Source organism: Callospermophilus lateralis, chromosome 13 (assembly GCF_048772815.1).
Source record: "Callospermophilus lateralis isolate mCalLat2 chromosome 13, mCalLat2.hap1, whole genome shotgun sequence".
In the NCBI taxonomy this organism is placed as follows: Eukaryota; Metazoa; Chordata; class Mammalia; order Rodentia; family Sciuridae; genus Callospermophilus; species Callospermophilus lateralis.
The window spans coordinates 105,146,284-105,166,795 of NC_135317.1; the positions used below are offsets into that span (position 1 = coordinate 105,146,284).

Sequence of the window (20,512 nt, forward strand, 5' to 3'; positions counted from 1 at the left end):
GCTGCACATCACCAGGTGATGTATGTAATAAATACATGAGGAGTACAGAACTTTACTGGCACTTTAAAATGAGCCAGTTGGCCAATCAGCCACTGTCGAACTTCTGGCCCTTAAATTCCTCATCATAAAACAAGATGATCAGAAGATCAGATTCATTTCTTTCATGATTCTCGCTTCTCCATTCAGCTTATAAGTAGTCAGCCTGAAAATTAATAGTATACATAGCCTTATTTAAACAATATTATAGAACTTTATTTGTTAATAAATTTTCTCATACAAAATTGAATGACTATATCTACCTCAAGGAAATCCAAAATGCATAACTGACACACACTTCCCCAAACAGTTATCTCTTTGAAACTTGTGTTTTTAGGTAAATAAAAAGTCACATTATAAATATATCAGACTGCTTTATTCCTTAGAAAAATAAAAGTGTCTTGGGCAATGAAGTTTCAATTTTTGTGTATGTTATCCATAAATAAAACACAACTCCTATATAAATGCATCTATTGAGAGAGGTCAGTAATGAAAATTATACTATTAACTAAATTATATGCAAGTACAAAGATCATCCATACTACCAAAAGATCGTATCCTCAATCGAACCTACTTAAAAATGACATTATATTCTTTCTTATCTTTTTATAATAGTTCCTTTTTTTAAAGACTTAAAATGCAATTATTTTTATTTTCTGGAATTTCTGATAGATCATCATTTAATGTAATAGTCACAGATTTCAGGACGAAACTACAATATGTTTATACACCCCCTTCACATATAGCACAATGAATGTAGTGGTCAAGTATTAATTAACTAACTATATTAAAATAATAAAATGATTTATGCCAGGATAATTTATGTCCAACATACAAAACACACATTTACAAGAAACTTTAGAAAGAAAATACATCAATTTGTTTTTGAAAATCAGGAGTAGCAATAAGATTTTCTGTATTATTTTCAGCCTTATGTTAGAAATGTTTTTCTAAATTAAACTGATCAATTTGTCATTTTAAAAGAGCATACATTAAAAATAAAATTACACATACAAAAAATTTTTATATACACACACTTACATAAAACAACCAACGAAACCAACAAACAAATATTAAAATGGTAAACTAAAACTTTTATTTAAAGGCAAGTTAAAAGTAATGTTGCCTGAAGCTGTTTGGTTCTTTATATAAAACTACTACATTATAGCATAAACTATACTATACCATATACTATGTAGTTTGGTGTATAAACTACTATTTCCAAGTTGTATTTTGCAACTCTAGTAAGATCCATATATATAATTCGACCTGATCTTCCTCTATCGACACATTAATTTTTGTGTCTTTTAATTGATTACATAAAACAAGACTTCCATTTTCAACACTTCTCCCAAGAGAAGTTAAACAAGTGGGATTAGGCAGTGAGTGTCATTTTTGTTTTACTTTCTGTATTTGCTTGGTCTAAAATTACTCTAACCATGTATTTTTTCTTCCACCCTTTTCTTCTTTATGTGGTGCTGGAACTCGAGCCAAGGGTCTCATATTCTTCATCCTTTAAGTCACTTATTTTAACCCAGTAATAATGGTTAAAAGAATAGTGGACTGAAACAGGGTGAAATATGTCCCTTGAGGAGCTGGCCTTGTGGCTCAGTGGTAGTGTTTGCCTACATGTGTGAGGCACTGAGTTCAATTCTCAGCACCACTTATAAATAAATAAAAGAAAAGTTCATTGACAAGTGAAAAATATTAAAAAAAAATGCCCCGATATAAAATTATTATCATTTGGGGACTCTGGAATGGCCAAACATGTTAATCTACTTAAAACTAATCACATATACAAAAACTAAGTTTTAAAGAGGCCCTTTCTAGAGACAGGGTATAATCTACAACAGAGAGTACACTTCACTGAACATGATATTAGCTGAAAAGAACACTGGCACTTCAGGTGGCCATAGCAGCTGACATGTCATTAATTCCTTGGTTGGGGCAGTCTGGACTCACACAGGGGATCCTGCTGGAACTTCCACACTGTTCGCCTACCTCTAGGGAAGCAGACTGTTCTTGTGGTTTTCTGTCCTCTTTTACAAATTGTAATGCCACACTCTCCTCAGCAGACTGACATGGTCTTTCTCCAAAAGCCACTCGTTTCCCTGCTTCTGCTTCCTGTTCCCGGAGCAGTCTTTCCACCTCCACCTCAAGTTCCAAGGTTTCCTCATCAGCTTGCACATCCAGCTGCTGCATCAGCTCCTCCAACTTTTTGGCCTTCCGGAGCTCATTTTGCTGTATGATTGTACAAAGGTGCTCTGTGAGTTGCTCTTTTATCTCAGTCTTTCGCTGCAGATCTAGCTTTGCTGTAATATACTCCGCTTCAGCCCTGTCAAATCGCTTCCTGTCAGGACAGGGACAAAGATTGAGCCATTAGTTTTCCATTGAAGAAGATATTTTTAAAAAGGCCAAAAACAATAAACTCCAAAATTGGGCAAGGCATGTATGATGAAGATGGATATTAACACTTCACAGATACCTGTCTACATGTTAGATGAACTGAGGAATGGATGCAGAAACTTTCACAACATTCTTTAACAACACCCTTCTGTGCTCTCTTCTTCTTTCCGAAGCTGTGCTTGAGTGAGGGCAGGCTTAGACTGTTAATTCAGTGGTGTGCAAGCTCTGAAATGTGTGTCTGTGGGGGTGGGGGAGGTGGAGAGCTCTGACTTGTAGCTTTGCCAGTATGTATCTACCACTGCCGCCAATTTTAAGCTACCAATGTGATGTCACTAAATATGGATTTGGGAAGAGATGAACAAAATCTGTTCTTATGAACTAGCACAAGCTAGCTCCAGCACAGAACTGGTTATAATTTATAAGAAATAAAACAAGAGTTGGAGAAAGCAGAAAATCTGTATCTCTTAATTAATGAATTATAAAAGGTAGAAAACAATTTGATGGAGGATATGGAAGGTGGTTGGGAGGTAAATATATATAACATAGAGTGCACCCAACAAAATACTAGGTGAGGGCAAGAAGGAAAAAAACGGCAGAAAAGAAACCAAGGCAGGTTTAAGCAGGATCTCTCTCAATTGGCACTATTGGCCATTTTTAAGTCTTCATTGTGAAAAGCCACCCTGTATACTGTGGGATGCTCCACTCACTAGCTGCCAGTACCACTCACTACTTAGGACAACCAGGACTGTCTCCAAACACTGCTGAACATCTTGTAAAGGGCAAGACTGTCCCCAGGGAAGAATCCCTGGGTTGAGCTGTTCTCTCTCCTCACTCAGCAGCAAGACTACTATCACACTCTTTGGCATTCACCCTTATGTACACCCTACAGATGGGCAGTGCCAGTCTTACACGAGGTAGGGAAGTTCAAGCAGGGAAGCCAGTTACCCTGAAATATTCTTTTATTTTTTTTTGCAACACAACAGTAAAAAAGAAAAGTCATATCTTTGTTCACTGTCTTTTGCTTTTTCTACATAACGTATAAAATGTATTACTCTTCTTTTTACAATAAGGAAAGAGGTTTCCTCCTGTCTTCGGAAAAAAGAGATTGATTCCCAACTAGTTCTTCAAATAACTGCCACTAGCACTAGTGAAGACCATTTTGGCTTTCCAGTCATGATTGCCCACTTACATTAACTCAATGTAAGGAGTACTTTTTAGTGAAAGAGTCATAGCAAAAACCAGTTATGTCTCCTAGTGTACGATTCTCTGTCTTGGAAGGACATATAGTGAGAATCATAAAGGCTTTGATTTTAGAAATCCAGGGTTTGAAACTTTCTTCTGCCATTGACTGTGTGTCACTTGCTTTGGTCTTTGGATACAAAGAATAGTTATCCAAACTAATATGGGGGGGGGAAATGAATTTTATTGTAGAATACAAGAGGCAATTTCACAGGCAAATCCTAAGAATCAAAGGCTTCTTACTCTCCTCAGAGCTTAGAAGCCACACCATTTCTCTCACTAGAGCTTTCCTATCACACTCCACTCAATCTGTCGGTGATCCTGTTCTGTAAATACCAGGAGAACCTAGGTTGGCCTTATTCATCTCAGTTTAGAGTTCTTAATGTTCGTGGCCATGAGCCACTGTCTGGCCTATGGATTAACATGTTGGAGCCAGCAGCCCATCTTTGTTCTAATCAGAGAAGCTCCAAGCTCAGCATCTGCAGTGAAAAGCAGTCAGATTCCTGTAGAAGGGGCTAGGCAGGAGGCACATAGGGACTGACAGCTCCAGCACAGCAACTCTGGGCAGTTCCCTGGTGAATCCTGGTCTATCTGCAGAGCAGTGATGGATTGAAGTATCTCACAGGAATGATTGAAAATTCAACAGCACAAATAGGCCAAGCATCTAGCCCAGTGCCCAAGAAACAGAGCCTCCTTCACAGCACCAGAATTGAAAAGCATCATTATTGTACTAGTAAACATGTATCTAAAATTAAGATTGTGGAAAATTTAGGAACCCAGTATTTACATTTTAAATTCTTATTTATATAATGTTCACTTATCATATTTCTTTTCTTTTCTTTTCTTTTTTCTTTTTTTTTTTACTATTACCTAGTTAACATGAGAGAATCATTTGTGTTTCAGTACCCCCTGAGTTAAAAGAACTGTTCTAAAGGAGCTCTGTTGAACACCTGGGTCCCTTATTTCCATATTTTATAACATATCCTGTTTATAAATGTCATCAAGGCAAGAGCCAGCCCTGACAACATTCTCCATAGAGAACTGCCCTTTCCCCCACTCAAACTTCCCTTCTCTGAGTCTGTGGTCTCCCTCAGCCTAAGTCAGTTAGCAGAGATTTACAGACTGTATTCATGAATACTGAATTGAAATTAACATTTGCAAATAGGTCCCTAGGCTTCCAGTGATCTTTCACTGTAAGATAAATCACTAAACATTTTGTATTTTTTAATATATATTTGAAGTCCTCCTACTCACAGACATGCATATATATTCTTGTAGAGAATGATTTATATTCAGAATATTGATTAGTTTCACAAACTACACTACCAGCCTGAGGGTCAGGTGAATAAGATCAAATCACAGTAAATAATAAGAGCATTATACACACCACAGTGAGACATACTGCACTGGAAATGTAATTATAGAATTGCTTTGTTATTTTAAAGGGATATTGAGAGATTTAATAAATGTTATTTAAAGGATTCTAGAAACTGTCCTTCGGTTTTGGTTTCTCTGAAATTTTTAAAGAAATTATTAACCCTCGGTATATCATTAAGTTTCACTATGCACTTTTATTTTCTCAGTTTCTGTTTTGAGAAGTTTTAACTCTTTGTATGCATTAACCCAGGACTTTTAGAAAGTATTTAAAAAAACAAAGAAAATTCACTTAAAAAAATAGATTAAAATGAATTGTAATTTGATAGAGCTTTCCTATTACACTCCACTCACTTAAGGTGCATTATGAAATTAAAGATACATTTTTCCTATATCTTGATACATTCTTCCATCTCATCACCCTAGGAATTGTTTCATCATTACTTACTGATTATTCCCATTTATGTTAAAAAGTAAACAATGAGAAAACGAGAATGGTGGAATAATCTAAAAAGATGATGCAATAATGAAATAAATTTATCACTGCTTGATTTTCTAATTGTGTTGTTTAAAGTACTATGTCACCTCAAAAAGGTGTAAGAGAAGATTGGAAACACCATCTTTACATACTGCTCTTAGTTTTCATTGAAGACAGTTGAGAGTTAATAGTTCCTCATTTTCTATGCATGTTGGCAAACAGACATTTGACAGAAGAAAACATTTTGCTATTAGACAAATTAAAAGATGAATACTGTGGTGGGCTAACACAGCTTACCATCAAAACACCTCCTAATCCATGGAACTTTTGAATGTTACCTCATACAAAAATTACCTTATAGGAGAAAAGATGTGATCAAGTTAAGTATTTGGGGAGTAGTTAATCTTGAAATTTTCCAGTTGGGCTTTAAAAGCAATCACAGGTATCCTTTGAAATGAGAAAGTAGAGAAGTTTTGAGAGAGAGGAAGAAGCAATGTGATCCTAGAGGCACAGAACGGAGTAGTGTGGCCACGGACAAGAAACATCTGAAGCCACCAGAAGTTGGCACAGGAAGGAAGGAAGGAGCACAGTGCTCTGAGGAAACTTGGCCGGCCACCACCTTGTCTGCAAGTGTCCAGACTCCAAGAAAGCACGGGAAGAAGCATCTCATGTTTTAAGCCATACAGTCTGTGGTAATTTGCTATGACAGTCCTAAGAAACTAACACAAATGCAGTCACACTCTTTAGAGTAGAGGTAGTAAAACTGATATTTAAGTGAGATCTCAAACTATGAGTCTTCAGAAAAATCCATACTGCGTGAATTTCCTCAAACTCAAGAATCCAGGAAAGAAAAACATAGTTTTAAGGACAAAAATGAAACATGATGTCCTCATACAATTAACAACTTCAATAGGAAGAAATGTCAATATTTTACAAGACTGGGGTTGTCCTGTGCTACGAAAAGAATTTTCTCCTCTTTTCAGTTCGTAAATCAAATTTTATTTCATACAAAGAAGTTTACTACAATCACGTTTTTATAAAGTTGCCTTCTACAATCCCTTTTTATCTGATTTTAAAATATTTCCCTCTTGTGTGCATGTGTGTACACACAGGGGTGTCCTTTAAGCCTAGATGATCAACAGGGGTAATCATCGTACACTCAGGTTCAACAACACACTCTGGATGCCGTCGGCTCCATGTTCTAGGTGGTCTGTATGGCACTGGGGCAGTCCTGCCCTACAGCTGTGCACAGCAGCAACAGCAGCTCTCAGGTCCGTGGCAAAGTGCTGGTCTTCTCAGAGGTGACGTATCCTAAGGTTGCTTCACACTCGTCAATTTTAAAGCAAATTCTTGCTTATTTACTGAGAACCTTTGAGGACATAGCACTGATTCAGGACTAGAAAATTTAAGATATAATTTTTATTTAAAAAAAAGAAAAAGTTAAGGAAATCTCCCACAGAAATCAACAACCTGAGGATTACCTTCCAGTAGAAATCTGGACCATTATCTTATACCAACCTATAACTTCCCTGTAACCACAAATGCAAACTTACAAAACACTGCATAATATCATCACTAACAACCAACCCTGAATCCAGTCGCAGTTTTTTGATGCTTTTCTCTGACTTCACCAAGAGCTGAGGCTTTTAAGAACAGTTTCACACTGCATCCATTAACACATCGCCACATCAACACCACGAGGAACTGATATCTTTAGCTCATTAGAGATGTAAAAATACACTAAAAGCTCATTAAGGATATTTATATATTATGGGATGTTTTCTCTTTTAACTAGTAATTCTACTGTCACTATGGTTCTCTGAAGGTCAAAACTGACATTTCTTATATACTATTCGGTATGAAAAGGTGTCCTTCTCCATTCACCAGTAGCACAGAATTAGTTTTTGTTGAGATACTCAGCAATGGACCTTATACTATGAATTATTCAGATAAAAGGCTGAAAAGGCATAAAAAAGGTTCTCTGGCAAACTCATATTACAGAGAATAAAAGATGCTAAAAATCAAGGCTTAGTTTAATCTTAAAATCCTGGTTACTTCCTCAATGGCCTTATTAATAGGAATCTGGAACCTCTGCTTATCAGCTACTGATGGCATTAATTTAAGCTATTAATTAATAAAGGCTAACCATTATGTCTAATAGCATATGGTCAAATAACAATTACAAAATCACAAGGACAACCACAAACCTCTTTCTTAAACACTAAACAGTGAATTAAAAACCATAATCAAGCATTTCCACTTTATTAAATTGTTACATAAACATTCTGATGTTGTGGTTTACCCTGGACTAATGAGGCATTCCGATTGATTTCTAGTGTTACAGAGAAAATGCAGAACCAAGTCATTAACACAGCATTCCCTTGTGAGAAAAGACAAACCAGGATGATTAAAGAAATGTTAAAGGGACTGAAAAACCCTGAAATTGGACTTTTTTTTTTTTTTGCCCTTTTATCTGTTTGCAAAGTCCATGTAATTCTTTACATGTGTTAGTTCATTTTAAAAATACTCCATGATGATTTTTGCCTCTTTATAAAAATGCCAATAGTTGAAGCCAAGGAAACAAAATAATCAAACCTTTTGTACATATAATTTAAAAAAATAAGAAATGAACTTTGAAGATTCTAAGAAAGAATGGTATTTTCTTAAAATAGTCACAAGCTTATAAGAAATAAACTAGATCTTCTGGCTTTGAAGAAAATTAAGAGAATCAGGCTGTAACCCCACAAAGGCCATTATCAAATGATCACAAATCTTAATGGCAAAGAACACAGATTTGGTGTTATAGAGTTAACAGTTTGGGGACAAGCCATTCAGATGTTTACTTTGCTAGAGCCTAAAAGATTAACAAGGGTCCCAAACATTAAATAGTTGGAGGTATACAAAGAAAAACTAAATGCAAAGAAAAATACAGGAAACTCTCTAACAGGGACACAATAAGGTAAGCTGGTAAAGCAGAAGACAGGAAGACACCACAGAAGAAGACACACTGAATTAGCACAAAAGAGAACAAACATTACTTACTAGGGTTGAAAAGAGACTTAAATGATAATATGCTTAAGAGCTATGGGCCTGGCTAGTGATAAACAGGAACTATACCAGAACCCTTGATCAAGGTTCAGATTCCCTCACTCACTGTGCATATGAATAGTCCAGGCTGGCCTGATCAATCCGGTTCCTGAGGATTCCAATGTCAGCAGACACCATGTCATCCAAAGCCTGTAACTCCTTCTGGATCCGCTTTAATTTCATGGTCTCTGCCTGAGTTCTTTTAGATCTAGAAAATCAAGAACATGAGTGGGTAAAAAAAAAGTTTTAAAAAGATGTATCCATACATAATGTAAGGAAAAAAACAAGATACTGAATATATAATTATAGTTATGATTTTTTAAATTGGAAAAAAGTCAGAATTTAAATAAATGTTAGTAATATTTTCATATTATCTCTAAAACCACATTTGTTTTTTTCTGCTTATTCTTCCAAATTTTCTATAAGCACATGCTACTTCATAAACAAGGAAAAACAAAAATATATAAAAGAACATATCTGTATTCCCTTTAATTGAAGCATCCAACACAGCTTTTTAAAATTCTAGTATTAAATTCCTCTACTTATTAAGCCCATTTCCATTTGAGTCTTACCTGACATGAAGAATAGATGCCTGTATTAAACATTTCTTTAAAAGTCTGAAAACATCTACTTGTTTTTAACTGTCATAAGCCCCATTTCTCTACTTTTCTTGCTTTGATTTTTTTGTTCTCTAGGTAAAATTACAGGTCCTCAAAATTATTTGTGGGGCTCAAAACCAAAATACTCTTTTATTTCCTTGTCTACCTCACTAAGTTTTATTTTCCCAGATGTGGGATACCTATAAAATCTTAAATGAGCATCAAATATACTACTTATAGTAATTTCAAAATAAAAATTATGTTTTTAAGAGTTCTATTCTTTTGAGAAAACAGGTAAAATTAGAGCATTTAAAAATATTTCATATTTATATAAAAATATATATAAAAGAATTTAAGCTGTAGATGAATTTCCAATCTATTTTAATGCACCTGTGTTAACTTTGCTGAAATATTAGCAAAACTGAAAAGTTCCACTTCATCATCTCTCAGTTCCTGCACCACCCCAGGCATACACTTTAGAAACAGAGTAGCAAATACAAACCCAAACTTTTAATCCTGATTCACTGATTTCAAAATCTCACACATTCTCAATGTAGAAGAAAACCCTACATGAGACTATCACATGGCAACTCACATTCCCAATTCCACTGCACCATGCGTTTATCCTTACATTCTACCCACCACAGTTCACTTAACCAGTATGACTTTTACATCAAATACTTCATAATCCATTTATTAACAATCTATCCATGATGCATTATTCTTTACATTTCTATCAGCATCAGTGTTCTCCATCTTAAATCAGAAACACTGAGAGAAGTCTGAGCCTGTGAATCTTGTAAAAGCCTCAGTAAACAGTCTCCCCACCAGATGCAGCAGTGTACACCCTGTACTCTCAGCCACTCAGGAGGCAGAGGCAGAAGGACAGCAAGCAAGTTCAAGCCCAGTCTCAGCAATTTAACCCAGTACCCAGAAAACAACCCCTGCCAAAAAAATCCACAACCCCCTGCCTCTCTTTCCAAGCCCTTCTGTAATTCTTTATTTCTACACAATTCTCTGGCTTATCCTTTTCCTCTCTCAGAGAAGTGAGAAGTCATTCTATACTTTTTCTAAATGGAAGCCTATGACAATGCTTTTTGAAAATAACCACTTGTGGGGAAAAAGAGGGCATTTCTCTTTCACACATTGTTCTTTTTCTTGAAACATACTTAAGTCAGTGAGCTGCATATCTCCCATGCTTCATGAAAGAAGGAGGTGCACCAGCAGAAGAAAAATGTCATTTTCAAATGCATACATCCCTCTAGCTGATCAAGTTCTGAATCCCCCTTAAATGCAACCTGCTTTGTTTCACCTCTTCCCTGACCCCTGTATCTATCTATATATATAGATTCCAGCCTCAAGCAATAATAGTTTTGCCAGACTTTTTCAGAGGTCTGAAAAGAAAATGCCATCAAATACTTGTTTGCATTAAGTTCACAATGTTCTTAACCCCTGCTTTATTTCCTAAGGCCACAGGAAATTAGTAACTAAAAACATTGCCATTTGAGGCTGGTACTGTATAGCAAATTATGTGTTTTATTTATCTGTTTTATTTTATTTTGTAGTACTAGAGACTAAATTCAGGGCTTTGTGCATTCTAGACAACTGCTCTACCACTCAGCTACATACATCCTCAGCCCTTTTTTTAAAAAATATTTAACTTTGAGACAAGGTATCCCTAAATTGTGTAGGGTGGCCTCCAACCTGCAATCCTCCTGCCTCAGCCTCCAGAGTCACTAGGATTACAGGTGTGAGCCAACTTAGCACAGTAAGTAAGAAGGGACCACTGACAAACTAACATTGGGAGGTGCTAGAAAATCTCATGCAGTGTTCATTACGGTTATCTTGCATCAACAATAGAAGGCTAAATTAAAAGGTAAATTAAGAGAAATATCCATAGGAAACACAACTAAGATTGGTTGCAGCGTTAAGTCCTTATGCAGAATAACCTTTCTCCTATATAGGTCAGATAATTAAGGTTTCTCCACATCAAAATTAAAACCTGCTTTCGTTGTACTTTTGCATACACTGATAGCTTTTGACTGCTTCCCTGATGAATGTGTACATGGTTACAACTGAAATCAGATGCTGGTCCTTGGCTTTAATTTTACTGCATTTATAAATTCATTATGATACATGCTTAAAAAGCCTCCCTTAATGAATTAGAACTGGAACTTCAATATCATTTATGAAATGCAACTTGTTTAACTATCATTAAAAGTAAAGGTCGTAGAGAAAATGCCAGTTTATTAGAATGGGCATGGGAAAACATAAAACACAGCAAAACTGACAGTAGGTTAAACAAGCTCTCCTGGTTCAGAAGCCTCACCTTTCTGCAATTGCTTTAGCCAAAAGAGCTTTCTTACGTTTATTTTTTTCTTCCATTAGTCGTTGTTCTTGTTGAAGGATTTCCCAACGAGATTTTTCTTGCCTAGAGAGCAAGAGCAAAAAAAAGGTATAAAGACAAGATTATGAAAGAGACTTCTGCCCTATTCCACACCTCACCAGTCTGTTTCCTATGTATAAAATTTAATCAGGAAGATTACATATATTCTTTCAAAAGTCCTCTTAAAAGAAACCCATCTGCAGCTCATTATTCTACTCTAGAAGGAACAAAGACTATGATCTGAAGGAAGTAAAAAGGGTTACATAAATTGGACCTTTGAAATCCATTATATGTATATAATCTAGGATCCCACAAACTGGAAGCCAGAATACTGTAGCACTTTTTTAAAGAGTACAAAGAAATGTGTGTAAGTTAATTATGTATTATATGCAAAATTGAGATCAAATAAATCATTCTGTAGCTGAGATCATGTCATACCTTTTAGAATATTCTATAATGAAAAGTTCCCACCAGTTTAACATTCTTAAGACAATAGCCAATGTTTATTTCACATATTTTCTTCCAATTTGCTCACTTTTTTCCAACTCTTTAAACATTTTAAAATACAGTTATATGCTATGAACTAAAGCCAAATGGAATTGGGCTAAAAAAAGTCTTCAAATATCCAAAAATATGTATTGTCTTCCAAACAGATCAATTCTGAAAGAAATATATTCAAATTTACCATAAAGTCATGAATTTGATGTCAAATCAAATTAAACAACAACAAACCTATTTATTCCAATTATTGTCATCTCTTACCACCATTACTTCCAAATTCTCTACTTGCAAACCTGGTAACCACTTCCAAATGGATACCTCTTCACTTCATCGCTCCAGCTCTGCCTTAGTGCTGGCATGGGTCATCCTACATTTTCTCTACTATAGATCTCCTCACCAGGTGCCTAGTTCCAGCTCACCTGGCACTGTCCCTCAAATGATCTGCAAATACAATAACACCCAGTATTTCTCTAACCATAACTTTGATCAGATCATTTCTCCCTCTGAGGCCTTAGAACAAGGCTGTGTCAGCAAACTCACTAGACATGCTGCCTCTATTTTTTTTTTTTTTTTGAGAGAGAGAGAGAGAGAGAGAGAGAGAGAGAATTTTTAATATTTATTTTTTAGTTTTCAGCGGACACAACATCTTTATTTGTATGTGGTGCTGAGGATCAAACCCAGGCCGCAAGCATGCCAGGTGAGCACGCTACCGCTTGAACCACATCCCCAGCCCCATGCTGCCTCTCTTTCCAAGCCCTTCTGTAATTCTTTATTTCTACACAATTCTCTGGCTTATCCTTTTCCTTTCTCAGAGAAGTGAGAAGTCACTTTAGAGCATTCTACAGGATACAGCTTTCCTTTCCCCTGCTTATAACCTCTGAATTTTTCCTTTTCACTAATGGCTCCTCAGATTACTTGTCTTCTTTAAAAATATGAATATATTCAGTGTTTTTTAAAAAAGAATAATTTTCCTAATGACGCCCAATCTAAATTGTCCAGCTTAATTTAAACTTACACCCCCCCACCCCCAATGATTTCAGGCTTCTGTTGGTAAACTAAACACTCTTTCAGTGTTGGTTTCATAATCCATGTGATCTTATATCTCTTGCCTAAATTCTTAGTTATAAATCCCTGATAGGCATTAAACATTTATAAACTCATGTATAGAATCTGGATCACCAGGGATTAGAAAAACATACAAAATATTTTGAAAAAAAAAAAAAAAACTAAAACAAAAGTCATCATTTTTCCCTTATTGCTATTTAATGAATTCACAAGACACAGAATGGCAATTTCCACAAATTATGTATGTTGTTTCTAGTACAACCACATTAAGTAAATAAAGAAAAGAAATCTAGTGGTGCAACTGAATTATATAATTAGTCCCTCAGTTTCTTACACTCTCTCACTGGCCCACCTCTTCATGTGTCTTCATAAATACTCCTTTCTGAAACAATGGAGATGTCATCTAAAAAGTGAAAAGTGAGTTCAACTTGGGAAGTGGTACAATACCCACAAGAACTACTTTTGGTGAGTATAAAGGTCACAGACTTTGGATATAGACATATTTGTGTATCTGAACTCTACTACTAGCTGTTTATTAGCTTTAGGAAGAGGACACCTGTTCTGAGTACCAGATAAAGTGAAAATAATAAACATACATTGTAGGGTTAGCCTGAAGACTGAATGATATAAAAGAAAATGCTAAGAATGATTTGCTCATACTATATTTAGCTGGTAGCTACTTTTCCAAGCTTCCTGATAACATTTCAAGGCTTGAATATAAGACAGAGAAAATGTTAAAACCAACCAACCAACCAACTTTCCTCAAATTACAAAGGGGGAGGGGGAAGTAAAATGAGAAGTCTCATAGACTTACTAACAATTCCATTTTCTTTTTCTCCAATTTGCAATCAGGCTTTGGAGGTAGGACCTCAACATTTTTGTGACCATCATGGGAATTTTCAAGTCCTGGTTCCCTTGATTGACTTTTAATACCCTGTGGTTTTCCATCACCAACTGGAGAGGAGAGTGTAAGAGGACTAGGAAGAGTAGAAGAAGAAGAAGAATGTGGTTCTTGAGTGTTAAGTCTCTGTTTTGGTGCAGAAAGCAGCTGCTCTGGAGGTAACGAGGCTGATCCATCTTGAAGTCCGAGTCTCTGGCTTAGTTCTAGAAGTGCTTTTTCTCGCTGAAATTGTTGTCGAGTTTTCTTCCCAGGGAGACGGCGCTGTGGTTCAAATGGATCTATGTAAAGGGGGATGAAAAAAAATTAATTTGTGTGAGCAAAGAATAATTATAATTTCTTTAAGAAAATAAAACACTGATATTAAATTTTGACAAAAATTCTAGAGATCCTTCTACCTGATTCTCCAAGCCCAGAAAGTCAGCCATTTTTCTGTAAAGTTCAATAGTTCAAACACCATATTGCTGATAATTTAACAAAAACCCAGCTCTCAATTTATCTTAACAGAAAATCCATTTGTTTGAGAGTGGGCCTTGGAACACAAAGCAAGTTTTCTTTTTTTTTTTGTTGCCTGGATGCAAATTTTTTTATTTTAATGATTTTATATTTATTTTTAAATATATTAGTCAAATTACACAGTTTTTCATGATTTCATGGATATCACTGCTTTTCTTTTTAAATGTGATTTGATATCTGCCTATAAGAATTCTGATCAAACTAGGTAAACAACTAAATTCTCTGTCTTGTCCTGACTCTGATTTATGGTTCTCTCTGTTCTCCTGAAATAAATTGGTCATCAGTTTGCAAACAGATTCCCTTCTTTACTTTTCTAACAGGTTTAGGGGCAATTTTATACACAGGTGGACACTTTTAATAAATATAATTGACTAAAGTCTCATAATTCTAGGAATTAGAAATTAATTAATAAATTCTATTGTTTTATTTTATCTTGCAAAACAACTGAAGGTTGTATCTCCCAAAGTCTAGCCAGGCTCTAATTAATGCATTCAAACTAATTTTAATAGTAGCTTTAACAAAGCAGAAGAGAAATATAAAATAATTGGATGAATTTTTTTCTAAGCATAAACTAAATAATATTTCTATTATATTTTTTGGACTGTCTATGCCAATCTTAATCTCTTAGGGCAGACAAATGGAGAATATGACTTACATTCATACTATATTTAATAAGATCTGTAAATAATATTTTCGATAAAATGCTTGGAAAATGAAAGTATGAGTCCTTATAAATGAACAACTCAAGTAGGTCTTTTAAATTCTACATATTGGCTTTTGAAGCAACACACTCCTGTTACTTAAGTTTCCCAAAGAGGAATTAAAAGTTCTGAAGTCACAGCCCAGTTTTGCTTACAGACCAGCTCTATCAGGCAAACCATTTTATCATTCAATATCTCAGTTTCTTCATCTGTCAATCAACTGAAAATTATCAGCTTTATTTAACTCATGGAGTTAATGGAAGAATTAAACAAGGTATGTTAAAAGATAATTTCAAAGACAGAAGCACTATGCAGGGTATGGTAGCACACACTTTAATTCCAATTACCTAGAAGGTTGAGGCAGAAGGATCACAAGTTTGAGGTCAGCCTGGTCTTTAGCGAGACCCTATCTCAAAATAAAAAATAAAAGGGGCTGGAGGTACAACTCAGTAGTCAAGTACTCCTGGCCTCAATTCTCAGTACCACAAACAAAATAAAAAATCACAACTCTTCAAGGATAGCATATTCCTTCTCTTCTGGAACATACAAGAAAACTATTTCCTATGCCCCAAATCATATAACTTAGTTTATTAAATGAAATGTAAGTAGGAATAACACATGTCATGTACTGGTGAAAGCATTTAACTGCCAGTGTTCACTTTTCCATCTTCTTTTCCTCCTGCCATTGTGAACTCCTTTATGACAGCACCAAATGTTGGTGTGGAATGATTACATGTAGCAGAGTCACCTGGCAACCTATGTTAGACATAATACTGGAGTAAAAAATAAATTTTTATTATTTTAAGGTTACTTGTTATGTCAGCTGAACTTAACTTTGAAATTCCCTGGGTATTCACTCCTTCCTAATCACATTCCTTCTCTTGCATCCCCACCAACCTGAACTTGGTATTTCTTTGACTTTCTTTATAGTTTTCCTGTATTCCTAAAGGAATATATCTGTTTGAAATGATTTTGATTTTATACAAATTATCATATTATTTATATATATATATATATATATATATATATATATATATATGCCTCCAACTTGCTCCTTCTTTTCACTTTTCAAATGCTTCTATCTTTGAAATTATCTTTTAATTAGAGCACAACTTATTTATCTCTTCCCCCATTAATGAATACTTCAGTTGCTTTTAACTCTTTAATATTATAAATAAGAATAATGACCAAGTTCCTCAATGTACATTCAAGCATTTCTAGGGTATATTGTCCTCACTTTTGCTATCGATCAATTCCATATTCCTAGATTGTTTAATTATATTTTTAAGGCTGGAGAACAGCTGGGAGGGCCCTTAACATTAAAGATCCAATTCTTAGAGTTTTACAAACGAGAAATACAAGGTGAAAGGACTTAGAGGCAGTCCTGGGGTCGTTACGCCAATCATCATGTTTGTGCCCAGTTATACAAAGTTAGCATCTTTGTCCTGAAGGTAGTTATAGAGTAGTGATCTGGAGTCTATGCCCTCACATTTCACTACTGTATCATGGACCTTGAAATTCAGGTCTTTACCACCTTATACCAATCCCAAAGCATAGAGATAATTCAAAGTATAGTTTTAGTTAACAACTGTTTTGTTTAATTTGGGCTCCTACATTAATTAAATCTTCTTTGCCCTGGGAAATTCACCTCTGCTAACACATTAATGTCTGTGAAAGATTCCCAAACTCCACCCAATCCCTAGTACCACAGCCAACTTTTGGACAAAATCTACATTCGAATAGTTTCATGGTCTTTCTCATTAGGCTATAAGCTCTTTGAAGGCAGGAATGGGATGCTTTGCTTATTTTTGCATCTCTAGTGCAAAAAGTGATACTTGGAACTTGGAATTCAGACCAGAAGCATGAGTACTTGTACGCTACATCTGGATATGTGACTGCCCGTTGAAAACACATCCATATGTGACTGGATGATGAGATAATTTGAGTACATCAAGCTAGACAGAGTCAGTTAACCACTCACTGTGGCACAACTTTTCTGCTACAGTTTTTAAAGGTCTCTGGAACAGTCAAAATTTCCCAATTTATATAACCTACATCATCCTAATCTTATTAATTTACTTCCTTTTGCATTCGTCAGTCCTGGATTATTCTCACATCTTTGCTTAAAGTGTACAGGCTATTGAGTCACATCCAATTTTCCCACAAACTAATAAACGGCTTAGCAAGACTTATTTAACTACTCCCCAAATAAATTATGGTACCAAGAGTGGCCCGAACTTCTCACAAAAGTGGTGTGCACTACCAGAATCACTATACAGACCTTTATGAAAATTCAATCACAAGCAAAGCACAGTTTACATCACTAAGAGTTCCCCACCAAGTCACTGAAAGCTTAATTCCTTCATCAAAATACATTTAAAAATAATATGCTTACTCATAAAGCCAAGCAAGAGGGAGAAGTACACCGTACGTGTGTGAATAGACACAAATTTCTGTGTGAAGGTAAGCACACACACACACACGACTTCACATCTAAGTTCTCAAAAACCCTTTGGATTGCTGTCAAGAACTGGAAAGTGCGAGACCCCCTGGCACCGGAAGCGCAGGCCATCCTGCAGACTACTCTCTCAGAAACCCCAGCTCTGGCACCTGTTGGGCTCTAGGGTTAGGGTCAGGGTTAGGGTTAGGGTTAGGGTCAGGGTCAGGGTCAGGGTCAGGGTCAGAGTCAGGGTCCCCTTCTCCCCGCGCCGCCGTCGGCGTGAACGCGCCCGGCCAACCGTGCGCAGGTGCCCCCCACCTTTCTCTCCGCGGACCGCCCCCCCCGCGCTCCCTACCGGAGGCAGCCAGACTGCGGGCTCGCCTCGGCTCCCAGGCCGCAGTCGGTCGTTCGGACCCGGCTCCGGAGAGCGGCGGCGCCAGCTGGCTCCAGCCGCCTTCCCGCGCCCCCGGCAGAGCCTCCGGGTCAAGGCCGCGCAGCGCGGCCCAAGCTCCCGGCTCCACGCCCCCTTCTCTCCCGGGAGCCGCAGCCCCGCCCTTCGCCACCACAGGCCCGGGGAGCAGAACTCCGGACGCACACCGCGTTACCTTTGTTATGCTTCAGTCTCCTCAGCTCCTCCTCGGAGAAGCCCGCCCAGTCTCGCGCCATGGGCCCCGGCCTCCGGCACCCCGAGCGCGCCCTACTCGCAAAGCCCGGACTGCCAGCTCGGCGGCCCCGGCACATCCGGGTTCCGCCGCGGCCGCGAGTGGCCAGCCAATCAGCGCGCCGCACTCTGGGCACGGGGTCCCTCCACGGTTGGTGTCCGGGTCCTCCGGAGGCTGCGTCCGGCGTTGCTGGGCCGGCTGCGGGCCACGGCCGGTGGCACCCCACCGCTGCGCTCTCTGCAGCCCTCGAGAGATGAGGGGGGAGCGCCGAAGTGGAGAGGGGAAAGGGGCGGCAGGGAGACCGGCCCGAGGGCTCAGACTAGGCCGTTAATGGGGGCGGGCCGCGGCGGCTCCCCGCCTGAGGACGCGCTGCCGAGGCCTTTCCCGGAGGGTGCAAGCTGCAGCTCCGGCCGTCAGTCCTCCCAGCGCACGGCCCAGGCGGGGCCGCCGGGCGACACTTCCCGAGCGTCCTCTGCGTCCCGGCTCGAGTTCTGTCTTAAGCGCCAACCCCCCTGGGCCTCCTGTCCCCAACTCTGGGGGCGTTTAGGAGGTGGAAAGATGCGCGTGTCGTCGTGGTACTCGTAGGTCAGGGCGAGTTCAGGGAGCTGAGTTCTAGTTTTAGATTTCTCTCTTGGCTGTTTTGTATCTAAGAAAGAAATAACAAAACCTTATCTGGGTTCATCTTTGAAAGTCCGAGGTGTTACTTTGGGTTTAGTATGTTAACAGTGTGTTTTGAAAAACTGAAATGGAGGAGCAGGTGGACAATAGGACATCACACCAAGAGAAAAAAGTGGAATGAGTACTTCAGGTTTAGAAGATTGATCAGAAGGGGAAAGACGTTTGGGGTCTCTCAGTCTTTTGGGGGAGTTGCCAAAGACGCTTATTTTAAATGTGGATTCATTTTTCAATACATTGAAAAAGTAAAATGCCATCCAGAAGGAATGGAGGGTACAGTTTCATCCAGTTTTTGAATATAGAGGAAATACAGTACATTAAAGGCATAGATTACCTCCAGAATAGTAAATGGGAATCAGTGGCATTCTAGCAGTTAATTCCGTTTCCCATTTGCTGGCATCAGCCATCTAGTTCATCTAACAACAATGTTTAACTACCTTGTGAGCTCATGTTGAACTTTATACATAAATTTTCTTTGGTTCGCTCTGGATGAATTTCAAGTTATCCATAATCTTAATAGAGATGGTAATTGTGGTATTTTAAAAGGTTTTGCATTGGCCCTGAATGAGAACTGAAGCATGAGCAAGATATAGTAAAAGATAGTAAAATCCATCTGTATAAAATTATGATTTCCAGTTGCAATGTTCTAAATCTCATGTTTGTTGTTTCTGTTGGCTCTCCCTCATGGTGACTGGTTTCTTCAATTGATATATAATATTTTAGTGGAAGCTTATCTTCAAAGAATATTCTGTGGGAGTTTTCTGTACCCGGGTGGAGAGAGTGTCTCTACATTTGCTTTTGCTGGGCCACAGATGACTCAATTGTGTTAAACTAGATTTAAGATAATTTTTTTCAGCTTACAGTATAAATTTGGATCCTACCTTCAAATATATAGGCTTCAGGTGGCAGGGTTTTGTTTGTTTTTTTGTGTTAGCACAAACACATTTATTTACTAACCAAAGGGATGGTCTTAGTTAAACCAACATTTTGAAATAGTTCCCTATAAAATGTTTGTGATAGAGAAATTGAACGTAATAATAATAATAATGCAGTGTGGAGATTTGTTCATTGAACTGAGCCTCTTCATTCTTGCAGCTAATTCCTTCCTGTCCAAAGTGGTGATGGAATTTTTATTCTACTTTCTCATAACCCACGTACAGATGACATTACTCATGGCACACTCCACCACTAACTTCACATCTTTAAATTGTCTTGTTACTGCGCTTTCCTGCCCATTCCTGATGCTGAACCACCCATCAACAAAGCTACAGACCATCTGAGTTTTTCTGCCATCAGCTGTAGTTTCTTCAAGCTTCTCTCCCAGGGTACAAGAAAACTGTTGTTTTCAAAGTGCTTTCAGTTTTTATGTTGATCTTCAGCCTTCAAAGGTGATGACACAATCTGGTTTGGCCTTTGTGCCTGTTTTCTGCTTAGTCAGTCCCATTCCTG

The 20,512-nt window shown here is 37.6% G+C and overlaps 1 protein-coding gene across 2 annotated transcripts; it reads right to left on the reverse strand.

Moving 5' to 3' along the window:
- Positions 1-294: 294 nt before the first annotated feature.
- Gorab (golgin, RAB6 interacting) lies at positions 295-18,476 on the reverse strand. 2 transcript variants are annotated; one of them, XM_076831717.2, is made up of 5 exons: positions 18,332-18,476; positions 13,990-14,350; positions 11,549-11,650; positions 8,688-8,828; positions 295-2,386 (listed from the first exon to the last, which is right to left on the reverse strand). In XM_076831717.2, exons 1-5 carry the CDS (start codon positions 18,465-18,467, stop codon positions 1,939-1,941), a joined length of 1,188 nt encoding a protein of 395 aa, XP_076687832.1. In that variant the 5' UTR covers positions 18,468-18,476; the 3' UTR covers positions 295-1,938. The 2 variants fall into 2 exon arrangements, with proteins under 2 accessions (XP_076687832.1, XP_076687833.1); XM_076831718.2 differs by lacking the exon at positions 18,332-18,476 and having other exon boundaries at positions 13,986-14,073.
- Between the last annotated feature and the right edge of the window lie 2,036 nt (positions 18,477-20,512).